The sequence below is a fragment of the Lingula anatina genome, chromosome 1 (genome assembly GCF_051362555.1).
Source record: "Lingula anatina isolate TDL-2025a chromosome 1, LinAna3.0, whole genome shotgun sequence".
Taxonomy (NCBI): Eukaryota; Metazoa; Brachiopoda; class Lingulata; order Lingulida; family Lingulidae; genus Lingula; species Lingula anatina.
The window spans coordinates 71551057-71568092 of NC_141767.1; the positions used below are offsets into that span (position 1 = coordinate 71551057).

General features: G+C 39.5%; 2 protein-coding genes across 5 annotated transcripts in view; one reads left to right on the plus strand and one right to left on the minus strand.

Annotated features, from left to right (window-relative positions):
- Positions 1–27: 27 nt before the first annotated feature.
- On the plus strand, positions 28–4634 carry LOC106168958 (dihydropteridine reductase). Its single transcript, XM_013548221.2, has 6 exons — positions 28–220; positions 853–1042; positions 1433–1573; positions 2058–2166; positions 2383–2466; positions 2715–4634. Exons 1-6 carry the CDS (start codon positions 101–103, stop codon positions 2812–2814), a joined length of 744 nt encoding a protein of 247 aa, XP_013403675.2. The 5' UTR covers positions 28–100; the 3' UTR covers positions 2815–4634.
- Positions 4635–5120: 486 nt separating this feature from the next.
- LOC106168964 (adhesion G protein-coupled receptor A3) overlaps positions 5121–17036 on the minus strand; it is a 38374-nt gene continuing 26458 nt past the window's right edge. For all 4 annotated transcript variants that reach the window (XM_087001431.1, XM_087001430.1, XM_087001429.1 and 1 more), the window contains 8 exons: positions 16516–16759; positions 15907–16102; positions 15446–15559; positions 14878–14981; positions 9880–10025; positions 9596–9781; positions 9214–9393; positions 5121–8890 (listed from right to left, as the gene is read on the minus strand). In XM_087001431.1, coding sequence (XP_086857557.1) covers positions 6532–8890; positions 9214–9393; positions 9596–9781; positions 9880–10025; positions 14878–14981; positions 15446–15559; positions 15907–16102; positions 16516–16759 — 3529 coding nt within the window. In that variant the 3' untranslated portion in view covers positions 5121–6531. The remainder of the gene's footprint in view (positions 8891–9213; positions 9394–9595; positions 9782–9879; positions 10026–14877; positions 14982–15445; positions 15560–15906; positions 16103–16515; positions 16760–17036) is intronic.

The window sequence follows — 17036 nt, forward strand, 5'->3', positions numbered from 1 at the left end:
ACATATTTTCAATAAAACAACACTTTTGTATGGGCATTTATTGAAAATATGTGAAAAAAGAGAAAATGAGAGCCTTTGCAAATTAGAAATTCTTCCACTGATGCGCAAAATTTGCATTTGCATCTCCAAGATGGCAGCGCCCAGTGCTCGTGTACTCGTTTACGGTGGAAAAGGTGCACTTGGATCGGCGTGCGTTACTTATTTCAAAGCCAGACAATATGTACGTAACATGATTCCAATTAAATTGCTGAATCTGTTTCAGTTTGCTTGTTTTTCTTGTTTGCTGATGCGTCGTTTGTTTTAACAGTTAAAATATTAAAATAAAAGGCTTTAAGATAGCCTTGGGGCAATCACACAACTTGTTAAGTTGTTTTCAGGAAACAACAATTAAAAAATACTTCAGCACTTTCACTAGTTATTACAACATAAGGTCAAGGCCTCATAACACCCTGTGTTAAAAACTCCTGTCACTTACAAATGACATGCGTAAGAGCTAATGCTATTGCATGCCTGGAATAAAAAGAGTAAAAATTAAGTAATCAAACTGTTTAGTGTAGCGATGCAAAATGACTTTTAAGTTTAAAATTAGCAAATTATATAATTCAAAGTGTGGCAAATGTCTTATAATTTTCACTGACTAGATCCCCTGCCCCTTCCCAAAAGTGTAAAGCATGCACACTGTGTCCCAAGGAAATAAGTTTCATGTATTCAGCATTGCAGAATATCTCCAGGGGTAGGACGATTATTGCACACCTTCTCAATATCTTAGCGACTTAGTTCTGACAATTATATTTGATCATATTTATGCAGGTTTGTTGTTGTTGAAGTGTTCATTTTATTTTGTTGTTTCAGTGGGTGGGTTCTATCGATTTGGTTGGAAATGAAGATGCAGATGCTAACATCTTGGTGAAGCCTGGAGAGAGATGGGTGGAGCAGGAACAGCAGGTATCTGCGGCAGTGGACGACAGTCTGGGTGGAGAGAAGGTGGACGCCATTATCTGTGTAGCTGGAGGATGGGCTGGGGGAAATGCTGCTTCTAAAGGTAATAGCATGTGTTCCTCTAGCATTAATCTTTCATTTGTACTACAGAAACTTCATCATGAGCACCTTTTTTTACAGCAATGTTGAATGGATATTTTAAAAAGTTTTTGTTATTGCTAAAAAGGTTTAATATGTCAGTTAATAAAGATGGTAGGTGTTGAAGACCAAACAGATTCTTTATCAGTAGTTATCCAGTACATCCCAGTTGTACAAGTGCTCTGTTTTCTCATGCAACAACTTTTCATCTGTTGTGACATGGGTTGTAACTTGTGTTAACAAAAGGAAAAAAGATGAATTATTTCATCAATATATTACCTATTTGTTACCACAAGTCAAATGTGTAACAGAAAAGGTTAGGTTTTCACTATCTCTTCTCAATTCATCTTTGTAGATTTGGTCAAGAATTGTGACTTGATGTGGAAGCAGAGCGTATGGACCTCCATCATCTCCTCTCATCTGGCTGCCAAACATCTCAAAGAGGGTGGTGTCCTGGCTTTGACAGGTGCTCAGCCAGCTCTCCAGGGGACGGCAGGTAAACATTATCTTGTCTAAACATCTCAAAGATTACTGCCAGTTTTTCTTCTACAAGACGGGTTTTTATATATTTTATATATATAAGTTTTCTTAAATTTTTAGGTATGATAGGGTATGGTATGGGTAAGGCAAGGCTGTGTGTATATATTTATATATGAAGGGTTTCTCAATGTCCTAGGTATGATATGGTATGGTATGGCTAAGGCAAGGGTGTGTGTATATATTTTATGTATGAAGGTTTTCTCAATGTTCTAGGTATGATCGGGTATAATATGGCTTAGGCAAGTGTTTATATATATTTATATATGAAGGTTTTCTCAATGTTCTAGGTATGATAGGGTATAGTATGGCTAAAGCAAGGGTGTGTGTATATATTTGTATATGAAGGTTTTCTCAATGTTCTAGGTATGATCGGGGTATAGTATGGCTAAAGCAAGGGTGTGTATATCTATTTATGTATGAAGGTTTTCTCAATGTTCTAGGTATGATAGGATATGGTATGGCTAAAGCTGCAGTTCACCAGCTGGTGGCTAGTCTAGCTGCTCCTAACAGTGGTCTTCCTGCCAAATCTCTGGTGGCTGCAATACTGCCGTAAGTAACGCATGGAGTTACTGTTCATTGCTGTGGACAGTCTTTGTACAACATACTTTACATGGATAAATGTGGCCTTGGTTCACTTTCCACTTGAGTTTTACAATGTGGAGAACTATAGGTTTAGATATAGGACAACCACGTAAATAAAATTGTAGATTTACTATTTTAATTGTTTATTTCATTATTTAAAATGTATAAAGATTTTGTCTTCAGAGTCACCCTGGACACCCCCATGAACAGGAAGTGGATGCCAGATGCTGACCAGACGACTTGGACACCACTCAACTTTGTGGCAGAGTAAGTACTGCTTGGAGACCCCCCCCCCTCGGAGGTTGGAGGGAGAGGGGAGTGACAGATCATTGTTGGCAGTTATTTGTCAACAAGACTTTCAAAAAAGAAAAAAAATTGGCAGACTTACTAAGCTTGTTTGCATGTATACATTCTTATTGCAAGAAATAAAAATGCAGATTTTATCAACTGTTCCTGACAATTTGTATTCGTTGTTTAATTTTTTGTAACAGAATTTTGATTCATTTTGGTTGCAGGCTGTTTGAGAAATGGACCACCAACCAAGAGCGTCCAGCCAGTGGTAGTCTGGTCCAGCTACTGACCAAGGAAGGGAAAACTGACCTGGTCGTTGTTTGAATACTGAGGAGAAATTTTCCTTGTAAACTGTCTCGTTAGATGTGTGTGTGATTAGTTCTGTGTATTTAATAAGTTATATGAGTTAAAGGAAAGGTGACTGAAGTGACGCCAGGATGACTTTGAGGCAGATTACAATATGGAGGTGGAGCTCTAGTTATAAGTATCTAATAGAGTATTTAGTTGTATGTTTTAGTTACTGAACCTATTGGTAGAAAATGCCAAATGTTGTCAAGTGTTGTCATATTGTTTCATGTTTGTTAAAATAACAGGGCCTTTAAAACGGCTCATAATCATGCAATGTGGAGGAAGTTACTGTAGTGCCAGTGCCCATACTTGAGGTTGTTTTGAGTAGTATATTGATATCATCACCACCAGTGCTGCCAAGAGATCAGCATGGGGCCTTCATTTTACCCCAACTATACCAAGACTTGGTGTTATTCTTAAGACATTGTTTCACATTGTGAATTGCTTTTATTCATATGCTACTTATTTACCAATATGATTAAAGCACAAAACATCAGTATTCAACCTTTTATGGTATTGTTAATACAGAGAGATAAAATAAAATATCAGCTTTTTTTGTACTATTGTTATAATTATATTAAGACGACTGTATTTACACAAAGGGATTGAATGCAGTCCAACATCTAAAGCCCCCAGGATGGATTTGTGAGGAGTGTCCCTCAAACAAACCTTAGGTCAAGATTGGTGGCTAAATTGTAAGCCCTCCTGTGAAAGTTAGTCAAGAGAAAAGATCATGATCACTTATTTAATATTGCACTTTGTTAAAGGCTTTAACAGTATATGTATTGTTTTGTTTTTTTGCCTTATAGTTCAGAGTATGTATTCATATTTTAGATCAATTTGTTGATATACAAGTATAACCAATGTTAATATTTTTTGTTAAATCTAGTTATAAACCGATATTGACAACTGCTGGACTCCATTCCAATTGTGGAACTGATTGAAACTAATGCTGCTGGTTGCCATGGTGATTTCTTTCTCAAATATGAGGTCAGCTCAAGGTCACAAAGGTCATTTATGATGTACAAGGTCACATTCTTTAAAGCAATATAGATCAACAGAGAACATTTAAAGAACAAGGTGAAGTAGTAAGAAAGGGACACAGCAGTGGATGAATAGTCATTGTTTTTAAACCAAGCCACTGTGTGCACAGATATCACATCTTCAGTTTGAGATCATTTTGGAAATAGAAGCCAGCACTAACATTTCTGACTTATTATAAAATAGGAAGGCAATGGTTACTAATTATGCCACATATTGAGTTATTTGAGGTATTTGGTTTGAACATTCCAGCATATTAACACATCTTCATGGTTTATAAAACCTGGAGTAAATTTTTCTCAATAATTGAAAGATTTTACATCAGAAGCATTATGGCAGCTATTATTTTATTAATGAAGTGCAAATTAAGGTCTTTTGTAACAAAGTCAAATCATTCTAATCACTGCCAAGGAACCTTGCAGGCAGATAATCAAAAATTTCTCTGCAATTTTTGTATCACATTTTTCTTGGTATACTCTTCTACAAGAATACCAGTGATTTTATACATGTTATACTAATTTTATGTATGTGTTGTTGCATACTAACAGTGTTAATTAGGTGCTTGAATAGACTGTGTCAAGTTGTGATGTTCCAGTATCCAGTAAATTTTGTGTATTGGCCCAAACAGCAGGCTCCTATTGTGGCTCTGGGTAATGGCAGGGGAGAAGTTCGACCAGGCTGTCATCTTAGAGATAAGTTCAATTAACCCATGTAATACTACATGTGCCTTATGGAATAAAATACAATTGACACAAGTTTATCTTTGTTTTTAATGAAATTCAGAGGGTGTTTGCTGGTTGAGTGGAGAAACGTCCAGGGCAGAGCACCTGACATGTTATACAGTATGTTATCTTGTAGAACAAACCCAAGTATTCAAAATGCGTGCCTGCATTGTCGCTTTATGGATGTGAAAGGTGTTCAAGTAATACAACCTACCCAGGCACATTTTTGTTTAAACCGACAAGCTTTTAAGACTGCATTCCCACAGATTTTTAGATCGATCTATCCCCGTGGGGAGTCTCACTAGATTGCTATCAGCTTAGCCAGCTTAAATGTCTGTCCCGCCTACTAAAAGCTGTAACAGGGCAATCAACTTTCGCGCACGCTCAGCTGTCAACAATTTAGCATGAACCCCCAGGGAGTTGGGTCGATCCAGATGGATCAATCTAAATCTGTGGGAACCCAGTCCAAGACTACAATTAGAATTTGTTTCTTGGTTAGTATTTGACAGAACAAAAAAGTTTTGAACACCATGCTAGTGAGCATGCTGTCACTAGCCTTTTATTTTCTTTGTACAGCTTAGAAAAGAATGATTTAAATACTAACTCCATCAATCTGTTGAATGAGTTGTTTGACCTTTCCAAATTAGGAATAGTTTACATACATGGGATATACAGAGCCATATGAACACACAAAAACATGATATGAATTTAAAAAAAAACTTTAAAAACATGATATCAAGAAAATGTACTTTCAGCTGTACACAAACAAAAAAGTTTGTTTTAAAAATCTTCATTTGATCGATGGATCAAGTAAAAAGAAAGTAAAGGTGACAACCTACAACTGTAGCTCCTAGGGACAATAAGAATTCTACACTGCTAGTCTAGCACTATCTACTGCATACATACATGTTGTCCTGCTCCACCAAGACACAACACTCCTGATGGAGCTGAACATTTTGATTATCAATGAGAGATTTATCTCCAATACACAGGAAGGGGGTCAGTTTTGACTGGACCCTTGGTTTCATGTGACACCTGTCTTCATAGCAACAAGGCCCTGTAAACATTGCACACCTATGTTAATGTGGACATCCCAACTATCAGGAGTTCAATGTGTGGGACCCTGCTTTCCTCACGACACATTAAACATGATTGTCACATGCACTTTGCTACCTGAGACTTCTACATTGTCTTCTTCACACCACAGCACCAAATAAAGTCATTTCTTATTATAAATAGTCTGCCAGTTATGTTACCTTTATAAAATGGTAAATTATAAATATACCGCCTGTTCTCTGCTCTTTACCCTACCTTATTAAAATATAACAGTAAGGAATAAAACGGATAAAAACCGTGTAAGGGAAGAGCTAGTAATGCTTACAACTTTACAGTCATGCAATTATCTATTCCACAAAAAGCATGTCTCTACAATAAATAATTACATCATTTGTTCAGAAATTAAAGCCATCTTCATATTAGAATTTATTTTTCCAGGCCAAATTTCTTTATACCCAAAGCTCTGTCCACTGTTACAGTGGGGCTCCCAAAGTTCAATCTCCATTACTTTCACTTTATATATATATAGACATATATACAGCAGGTGGGTGGACATCTTGTAAGTATCAAAATTCAAATTAAAACAAAATTTTCATTTAAGCAATTATAAAAGTAAATAAACATATAACACTCTGTACAAAAAATGACTAGAAAACATTTTTGAAAATGTTCAACTTTTTTTTGCCATTTTGCCTGAGCTACCTACAGTTAAAGTTGCTGAGTTAGCAAACCAGAGGAAGCATCCATGGTTTATAGACACATGATTAGTGACCTGTAACAAATAATACGTGGAATATGTAAAACATCATTCTACTTAGTGTTCCCCTTTTCATTATTCACTCTTCAAGTGATTTGAAAGTGTACAAAATGGCTCCTATACACTTGTTTCTTTGTTCAAACTTTTTCTCCTGTTCTCTTTCCGCAGGACCCAAATGTTGTTTTCCCCATCACTTTGTGCTGAACTGGAAGAATCATCATCTCCATGTGGAACCATTTGATCATAGGCACTAGCTGAGCGTGGAAACCACCCTCCGCGCTCATTGTGCCTTCTGTGTCCACTGTCACTACTGTCCTGCTTGGTACTGGACTTTTCATCAAATGTTTTATTCACAAACACATAGGGCACTACCCGCGGCCTGTCCCGGAACTCTTCCTCCCAGTTCAGAGATTTGGGTTTAGATATTGGTCGCTTATGTTTCCCATGTGATCTGCGTCTCCGCCTTCTATGGCTGCCCTCAGAGTGGTCTGAGTCATGTGACCTGTGCCGCGTCTTGGGACCAGGTAGAGCACCGTTTGACCTGGAATTGTTCCGAAGATGTGGCCTCGCCTGGGAGTCCGACTGAACATCTGACTCCAGCAGCGCCAGTCTATATCTGTCTGATGGACTGTCAGAGTGCGTGGACAACAAATTGTTCCGAGAAATACTGGAATAAGAATCAGACCTAGCTGGAGAAATTGCTCTGTTATACTTGGGGATTCTTTGTTCTAGTTCATCTATAAAGTTATCTCCCTGTTTGTACCTCCTAGTTCTGCTATGAGAGTCAATGGAGGTCCTTGAGGTACTGAAGGAATCATGAGATTTGTAAGGGGTATGGAACTGGTCAAACTCTCCTGGCGTCAGAGGTGACCGCCGTAGAGAAGCAGGCAATAATGGCGGTGCTGGGGGTTTGAACGCCTCCACCCCCTGCAAGTCTGCGTACTCGGGCAGAACTGCTGTATCCGTGGCAACAGAGGCTGGTCTCGTGTCCTGACTGACTGAGCTCTGACCGTCAAAATCTCTCAGTCTTGGCTGAGCTGGGCAGATACCCATGTGAACTCCACCATTGACTTCACTGCTATGACCAGCATGAAGGTTACACCTGGGTTTGGGCAGAGTGCTGTCCCCCAGGCCCACAGGAACCGTACAGTACCCCACAGGAGGGGGAGGTAAGGGTGGGGCTATGTTCACAGACTCCCTGGGGGACCTGTGCCCCCCCACTATAGGCTCCAACTGATTCCTGTCCATTGAAGGTGGAGGGGACGACACACCGTGTGGAGTTGGACTTCTGGATAAAGAACGGTTTGCTGGGTTACGGGTTAAACTGTTATATGTGGGTGGGGGGTCAGTGTAAGGGGACGCCGTGCGCGGTCGACTCTGTACCTGGATTTCAATGCTGAGGTGCGTGTTGGCATCACTGTTGGAGGCCTGACTCAATCTATTGCTACGATTACTACTTGGTAGTTCACCAAATGCTACCACATTGGTCCTCTCCTGGCCAGAGCTGTACCCATTGTATTTCTCTGTGTTCAGTTCCTTATTCAACAGCTTCAGCTGCTGTCTCCTGCGATTCTTCTCCCAGTATTTCTTGGCCACTCCATTCTGTCTGGGGTTATAGAAGGCAGGTTGGTTCTCATGGATACTGTGCATGGAGGTGTCTGTCCCTGCCCCCCCTGGGGCCAGGCCACCCCCGGGGATTAGGGCACCCCCTGGGACTAAGTTCAGATTGGAAGTCTTTGGCAAGTTTATATTCCTGGAGTGGTTTGTGTGATTGGTGTTTGCAGATTTCAGCGTAAGTGCAGAGTCGAGACTGGTCATTGACTGCTGGACTGCTGTCTGGATCACATGACCATTAGCAGCTGGCACGTGATTGGTTGTATGATTGGTAAGGGCACTATTAATGTTTGTCATTGGCCCATTACCATTACTGATTGTGTCTGGGTTTGAGTTTACATTAACTTCATATGGAGGCGTCTTCACACAGCAGAAAAACCTCCACCAGCACAAACGAACATCTTTTCTTGAAAACACATAAAAAACCAAGATGAATATTCCCAGTCCTGAGCTGCTGACCAGGTACAGGTAACTAAACAATGTCTTCTGATATGGCAATGACTCTGCAAATGGCCGAGCAGCAGCAAAAGCACCACATATCCACATGAATATAAACACACAGAGAACAATGACCAGCGCCCTCAGCTGGCTGATAGTGCGATGTTCCACGTCCACCACCGTGGATGATTTGGACATACAGGTAGCGTTGGTCTGGCCCCCCGTAGAGCCCCTCTCTGTGGTGATCAACTCTATCTCATTCTCTGCTATTTCCTCTGTCTCCTCAGAATCATTGAAGTCCTTGCTGTCCCCACTCAGCTGGCAGGCAGTGCAGATAAAAAAGATACAGGTGAGGAGGAGAAGGAACCCTGTGGGACCAAGGAACGCCAGGAAGGCCAGACTCGGCTCCCATGCCAGGAAACAACTGAAACAAGAACAGAATGGCCTGGAGAGTGGGAAATAATGACCACTTTTAAAATGCACTTACTTATTCTGGCATTATTTTATTTCAGTTTCTTTTATCTGAATATTTCTGCTATATTTTCTTTCTTTTAAAGTTTATACAATTACACTATTTCTATTTGAATTACTTTTTTTACACTTTATATAATTATTTTAACTTGCATGGGCAAGGTAATGTTGACCTACATTCCCTTACATCACATACCATAGACTGCCCAGTAGCATGTTTTAAGTAAGTATGAAAAAAGATGAAAGGCACAGTGATAATTGTCCCCTAGCACTTACTACTCCTGTCCCATATAAAAGTCCAGGCTGACTGCCCCAGTGATACCACAGATAATAACAGCCACACCCCAGCCCAGCAGGTAGAACCTCAGCATGGGTTTAGGGGGCAGGGGGCCCATCAGGTCTGAGGGTGGGGGCTCTGGAGGTTTACGAGACTTCACTAGTCTTTTGTACATATTGCTGAAAGTAGAAAATAATACAGTACATAAAACCTTATGACGTTAATGACTTTTTTGCAATAATTCTTTAATTTTTAGTGATAAAACAAGGCTATGGACTGAAACAGTCACATATAACAGCACACAGTGAAAAACCCACATCACAATTACAGTCACAGAGCCTATAGCCTTAGAGAAGAGAGCAGGTGTTCTCTGTTTCTCACCTGGCTGCTATGGCAATCCAGAAGAAGGTGGTCATGGAGAAGTAGTGGACAGCTATACCAATGGCCTGGCAGGCTCTCCTGCTCTCGTAGTGCTTCACTCCTAGTGTAAATACCAGGATGAGGAAGACCAGACTGACGCACATGTTAACCAATGTGTGCTTGGCTTTCTTTGGAATGCGGATAAATCTGAAAATCATTTTTAAGTCAATTCACTATTTGCTAAAAAGTTTGAATTCATGTAAATGGAATAGATAATCACAGTTCACAATCAAATAGTTCCTTACTTGTGACATGTGCAGTAAGTAATGATGGTAGTAGCCAAGCAGACGACACAGATACCACTCCCCACATACACCACTGGGTCCAGCATTATCAGCCAATCAAAGATCTGCCACCAGTCACGCTGCGGGACTACTGGCTCAAGTTTTTCCTGTAATAAAAACAGTTATAACATTTTGAACAGAACAGTTGCACTATTTTATCAAAACATGCCCTGTATATCTCTTTAATCCTTTGCTGTACTATTACACTTCATGTACTTCTCTACCTGCCCTATGTCACAATACAAAGCAGTCCATATGTCCAGCTTGGGGCAAAAACTCAATACAAGGTTGTTGACCTGGTTCACTGTACAATATCCATAATATTCCTTATAAATATAAATAACTTGAAGTACAGCTCTGACTGGAGGCAGTGGCTCAGTGACTCAGGTTCATCAGGTTAAGTAGCCTGTATTCTACATTCCTTATAAAAGCAGTTTTCTGGTTTACTAAGCAAGCCCAAATTCAGTAAATGAGCCCTGGATAATATTAAACAGTAGATATGTGTATAGAGGTTAAAACGTAGGACCAGCCAAAGATACGAGAGAAGCAAACCTGTGTGTATTAATGCAGCTGTTATCAAATCAACAAAGAGGTATTTTTCAAAATGCCCTGGTTTTTTTCTGCCTTTTTTCCATGAATAAAAGCACTTTAAAAGCATTCTTTATTTGTTAGAAAACTACTTTTCCCACCTTTAATGGATGACATGATCACCCTGGTATACATTAACTTGCTTGGTTAGACCAATTCTTACAATTCACTCTTTTTTTTAAACTTTTCCATGTTGTATTTACCCAAAGACCACCACAAGACTTCTCCAAGTATCACTTTCCTCCTAACAAACATATCAGTGAATTGCACGCCTAAGTTCCTCACAAAATGTACTGAATACAATGTAAGCAATCCACTATGCTGTCATAATATATAATAAATCAATTAACCATGCTCTATCATACTCTCCCATTATGATGCTGTTCTTTCCCTCAGAACCAGAAGCTATATTGTATCTCAAAGATAGAAGAAATCTCCATGACCAGACCACCCTGCATAAGAGACATTTACAGGATGCCAAACAATGTGATTATTTTTACTCTATTGACCTTTCAGGGTGAACTGATATACTGATAGTTTTTAGTTGCCACAGAGCCTGATGGTCTTTTCATGCATTAAAGTACTCCTGAACTACCCACAGTGCTCCTGAACTACCCAAAATATTCTTTAACTACCCATAGTACCTCTAAACTACCCAAAGTATCCCTTAACTACCCACAGTGCTCCTGAACTACCCACAGTATCCCTGAACTACCCACAGTACCCCTGAACTACCCACAGTACTCCTGAACTACCCACAGTATCCCTAAACTACCCACAGTATCCCTGAACTACCTACCTGAACTACCCACAGTATCCCTGAACTACCCACAGTACTCCTGAACTACCCACAGTACCCCTGAACTACCCACAGTACTCCTGAACTACCCACAGTATCCCTGAACTACCCACAGTATCCTTGAACTACCCACAGTATCCCTGAACTACCCACAGTATCCTTGAACTACCCACAGTATCCCTGAACCACCCACAGTACTCCTGAACTACCCACAGTATCCCTGAACTACCCACAGTACTCCTGAACTACCCACAGTACTCCTGAACTACCCACAGTATCCTTGAACTACCTACAGTACTCCTGAACTACCCACAGTCCCCAAGAACTATCCTCATCACTCCTTATCTACCCACAATATCCCTGAATTATCTACACTACTCACTGTGTCTGTCATGCTTTTCAGCACTTCTGTATTCACATTGTACCCCTGACACATTGCAATATTTTTCAGTCCTACACAAATACACTACTACTAATAGATTTCACTGTGCTGCATTGATGCCACGCTTTTTCAATACATTATCAATTATTCTCAGCCAGATTATCACTACACAGCTGACCTCTGCTGGGATTCACCAGCGAAATAGTGTCATTTTACCTTGCTATCTGTCTGTATACAGTCAAGCCAAATACTTAACCACCAATGAAGGAAATATATTAAATGCCTATTCTCATAATGAAAATTCATGCAGCAATAGGAAACATGGCAAAACGTCTTCCAGGCTATCCTAATGCATTCAGGCCAGTGACTTTTATGTGGACATGACTCTGGACAAATGGGCATGCAACATCAGGCATCAACCATTTGTGGGGCACTGTTACTTATTTTGGTGCCCTAAGCATGGATATGTATGAGTGCCAGATGCTGGAGATAATTGCAGTCACCTGTACTCAGGCAAAGTAGAGTTAACTTCAAAGAAAACCAGACTGCAGTGTAAACAAACCAGAACATCTTGAACTGCTTGCTTTCCTCTCTATCTAGAGGTGTAGTGAGGGGGGGGGGGGGGGGGGGGGGAGACACCAAAATCAACTTCATATGAATATCATCTAATTGGGTTCAAGTGAAACATTTCCTTCTACTATACCTTACAACTTATAATAAAATTCATCCAATTTTTTTGAAAAAATTATAGCCTAGCTTAATTAGTTCTCATGATTGTGACAAACATTCCCTTACCTCCTCTTAAGAATGCTCTGTATTCATATCAAAGTCTGGATCCATCCACACTGTTATCACTGGTTTCTACCTAACCCATGTCAGTTACTGGATCAGTTCCTCTCTCAAGTACAATTCTGGGCAGTAAACCTAAATTCTCACTTGCTGAACAGACTGATGCTTCTTTATAGATCTAAGATTGTTGCTTCCTTATAGACCTACATACTGCAAAATGTGTATCCCTGTCCTTATGTCCATGTAATATCTGTGTCCATGTTATATAAGCCCATGTGTCCAGTGGTGTCATGTAGTGACTGATGTCATAGTACACATATTAAGATGGTATTGACCTCCTATTACAAGTTATAGTAGACACTTGTTCCTCTCTAGCCTGACTCTATGTCATGTAACACCCCCTTCACTGAGGGGCTATTACCCTGAACCTCAATGCAGCCCAATACAACCCCTATTCACTTGGACTAATGTCAAGCTCTTAACTAAATCTTTCAAGTATTTAACTTTCCCTTGTGCAAACATGTTTTATGCTGCCACTATTGCACTACTGTGTATGCCCTGTGGCTGAATAACTCCTTATTTACTATAAGTCCAATCTCTATACACATACCACTTATTTTGTTTTAACTATAGGGCCATTACTGAGGATATACAATATCCAGTTATAATCATCCAGGTATCAAATCTAACTATTCCAAACAGGGTCTTGCTTGTGCCTAATCTAATGCCTCCTCAGGGTTGAAAGTTTTCCCTCCCATTCTTTTGAATGCTTGTTTACATAAGAACAGTTAAAAGCATAAACAATCCAGACTGCAAACAAGTTCACTGTATAGAGGCCGGACACATCCAACTGGAAGAACAGAATACGTATACTGATTTGAGTTGTGAAGACCTAAAGAAGCAAATAATTGTTATGCAACCTGATCACTGTCCTAGTCTCTGATAATCTACAAGCACCTGTTCACATACAACCTGATCACTGTCCCAGTCTCTGATAATCTACAGACACCTGTTCACATACAACCTGATCACTGTCCCAGTCTCTGATAATCTACAGACACCTGTTCACATACAACCTGATCACTGTCCCAGTCTCTGATAATCTACAGACACCTGTTCACATACAACCTGATCACTGTCCCAGTCTCTGATAATCTACAGACACCTGTTCACATACAACCTGATCACTGTCCCAGTCTCTGATAATCTACAAACACCTGTTCACATACAACCTGATCACTGTCCCAGTCTCTGATAATCTACAAACACCTGTTCACATACAACCTGATCACTGTCCCAGTCTCTGATAATCTACAAACACCTGTTCACATACAACCTGATCACTGTCCCGGTCTCTGATAATCTATAGACACCTGTTCACATACAACCTGATCACTGTCCCGGTCTCTGATAATCTATAGACACCTGTTCACATACAACCTGATCACTGTCCCAGTCTCTGATAATCTACAGACACCAGTTAGTTTAGCATACAACGCTGTTTTGCAGTTGTCCCTAATTAATTAGCTTTACTTTTCTCCTTTGTATAAAAAACCCTATAAAAGTTTAAAACTTGAATTTTCAGTCTTACTCTATTATCAAAAATTATGTTTTCACCATTCAAAATTGCCTTAGCCACTTTTTTTAGCTCATTTTTTAAACATGGCCTAAGATAAAACCTGTTGTTATGCTGTCAGCTCTGTTCTTTTCTGTGCCTAGATGTCACCAAATTCAGACGGGCAGGAAGGTCCACTCCTTACTGTGATATCCAAATAGAAACTAGCTATGCCATTTAGCTAGCTATTCCATGTAGCTCCACAGTATCTTCAGTCCTAATTGAACACATAGGCTAACCTTTACCACTGCAATCTGGCCTGGAGTACTGCCTGCCCACCACTGACTTCACTTCTATCACTAATATTGGCATTTCTTCAAGTCAGTCTAAAGACATCAGCAGATACAAACAACACTTGGACTAACCCCAATGCTGTTATTTCTCCTGTACAGTCAATTTCTTAGACACATAACAAATGGTTTGTCCAGAAAAAATGATAAGACTTGTTAAAAGGGGAGAGGGTCATTACATACTAAATTATAAGTTGGGCAATTAATAAGCTTCAAATGCACTTTCTTCAAGTTAAAGCATTAGTTGGCGTAAATCACTTGATATAAATACAAGGTTTAATTCCATCTGAGAGGCAAGACCAATTCCCTGGTGTCAATGGACATTTTATGCTTCACCTTATCTATACCAAGGTCTGTGTTATTTTCTAAATATTTATATACAAAATATTCTTTGATGGATATATAAATGTGATTAAAGCATGCAAAAGATAACCAAAACGTATCTACTTTTTCCACATTTATTGTAGAAATCTAAATAGCCCATATTTCTACTCACCATGAGAAGAGCAAAGTTAGTGAGGTGAAAGCAGGCCATGGTTGTGATGTTGCCTTCTGTTCTAACAAGTTGACAGCCTCTACTCTCCCAGCCACCACGCCCCTCTGGAACAGTTGACAAATAAGGAGTTGATTTCTCACCATTTTGACTTTTATTATGAGCTATTTTCTTAGGCAGAGCAGTTGCATGATGTGTTCAAGTCTAAGCTTAACGCAATCATTTTAGTTCTCAATATTAAGCTTTAATGTAACATTTGCTAATAAAAGCAGGTTCCCACTATGAAAATATCCAAAATATCAGTTCTAGTCAGAGTGTAAATATGGGGTTGAAAGTTGAGGAAAATCTAATGAACTGTCACTAGGATTGTGCAGATTCTCGTCTTCCACACTCACCTTACCATTAGCAGATATCACAAGGATTATGCAGGCGTCTTCACTACCACAATCAACTTACCAGTAGCAGAAATCACCATGACTGTACTGATGTCTTTATACTACAATCTATCTATCTATCATCAGCAGAGGTAACAAAGATTGTGCAGATGTCTTCTCTACCACATACAACTTACCATTAGCAGTGAAATCCCAGAAAACAGGAACAAGCTGGCTGTTCTGGTCTGAGGGGACTGGTGCTGACACCTGGATCATCACAGGGTCTGTCAGATTCTCTACCTGGATGCCAGCTGAAATAACAGGTTTTATTTTGATCAGTTCTTCCCAAAAGTTATTTCCACAGTAGCAGCTTCTTATTTCTATTTCAGTTATCATGTAAATGCAATCTAAAATCACATTTTTCAATATCTAAGACAAATAATTTCAATAAAGAGCTTTACTAAAGACTTTTAGATCAACACACAGCAATAACAAAGAAAAAAAGGGACCTGTACTTAAAGTAATTTTTAATCTCATTGTTAAAGCAACTTTAACAAGAAGATTCCTTTTCTGTTTTTTGCCTAACATCAGTGAGATAGTTGTTGTTTAAATATGCCACATGTAGTCTGACTGGGAGCTAGGAACCCAGAACACTGACCTATTTTACTGGAAATAACACCAGAATGGACGCGAGTAGAGGTGATCCCTGTGCTGTTACGTGACCCAGTCACAGGGAAAAGTTTGGCATTCCTGTAGGCAATAACCTGTAGCCTATAGAGGGGGCCACTGATGCCATACAGGCTACGTGTGTTCCTGAACAGAGAGGCGGGCAGGTGGATGGAACTGTTGATATTCTGAAATGGCAGGCATTGTTTAACCTCAATTCTAAATATGTGTTATTAAATTAAATAAATTCCTAATTAACTGCTGTGTGATTTACTTCTCTACAAACTGATGTGAGCTACAGGTTATCATGTACCAGTGTCTAGATTATTTTCATCAGTTTTGTAGATGAAAGAAATTAAATCTCTTTGTCACAGACTAAAATAATAAAAAAAGAAAGTCTCTTTGTCACTAACTATAAATAAAGAAGTCAGGCATTTGAAATATAGGACAACTGTGTGATCCTTAGAGTTTGCACACAAATATGTGAGCTTTTACTTATTTTGTAACAAAAGAGCTTTCGATCTCATAAAAGATCCACCACCAACTCAGTAGCAGTGCCATTTCTAAGGTCTAAGATGTAACCAGGAGTGTAGCAGCCTACCTTAGAAATGGCTGGAGTGCCACTGGGCCCAGTATCCATGGAGGAACTGCAGATAAAGTTCTCCTTGGAGTAGCCATGTTTGTTTGCCTGCCCAGCCCTAGTGGGGCGTGTGTAACATGTCAGTCCTTGAAACACGTCTGCTTTGACTTGAAACCCCTCCACCGCGATATTCTCTGAATACAGACTCATGTGACTGCTGTCACTCAACAATTTGCTGGGGAGTTTCTCCAACACCTTTACTACACTGTGATCAATAAAAATCAGAAGGGTAAAATTCTGAGCATAATTCCTATGTAAACTGTTCTAAGTTTATTTACTAAAATATAATGTCAAGACTCTAAAAACCTCTATCTTTAGGATCTGTGACAGTCCACACCGAATGTCATGCAATCAATAGTGACAAAAGTGACTTAGAAAGATGGTTACACTTTACAAAACTCTGTAAAACAATACTTCAACAGATGTTCCAATGCATTATGATATGTTAACATGTATTAAAATGTGATACTGTAAGTCGTGTT

What these genes read in the sequence shown, in the direction of transcription:
- LOC106168958 (XM_013548221.2), top strand. Translation starts at nt 101, where the DNA reads ATGCGCAAAATTTGCATTTGCATCTCCAAGATGGCAGCGCCCAGTGCT. An exon ending in ATTTCAAAGCCAGACAATAT is followed by an intron (nt 221 to 852) that starts GTACGTAACATG and finishes TTGTTGTTTCAG; the next exon opens with TGGGTGGGTTCTATCGATTT. An exon ending in AGCTCTCCAGGGGACGGCAG is followed by an intron (nt 1,574 to 2,057) that starts GTAAACATTATC and finishes TCAATGTTCTAG; the next exon opens with GTATGATAGGATATGGTATG.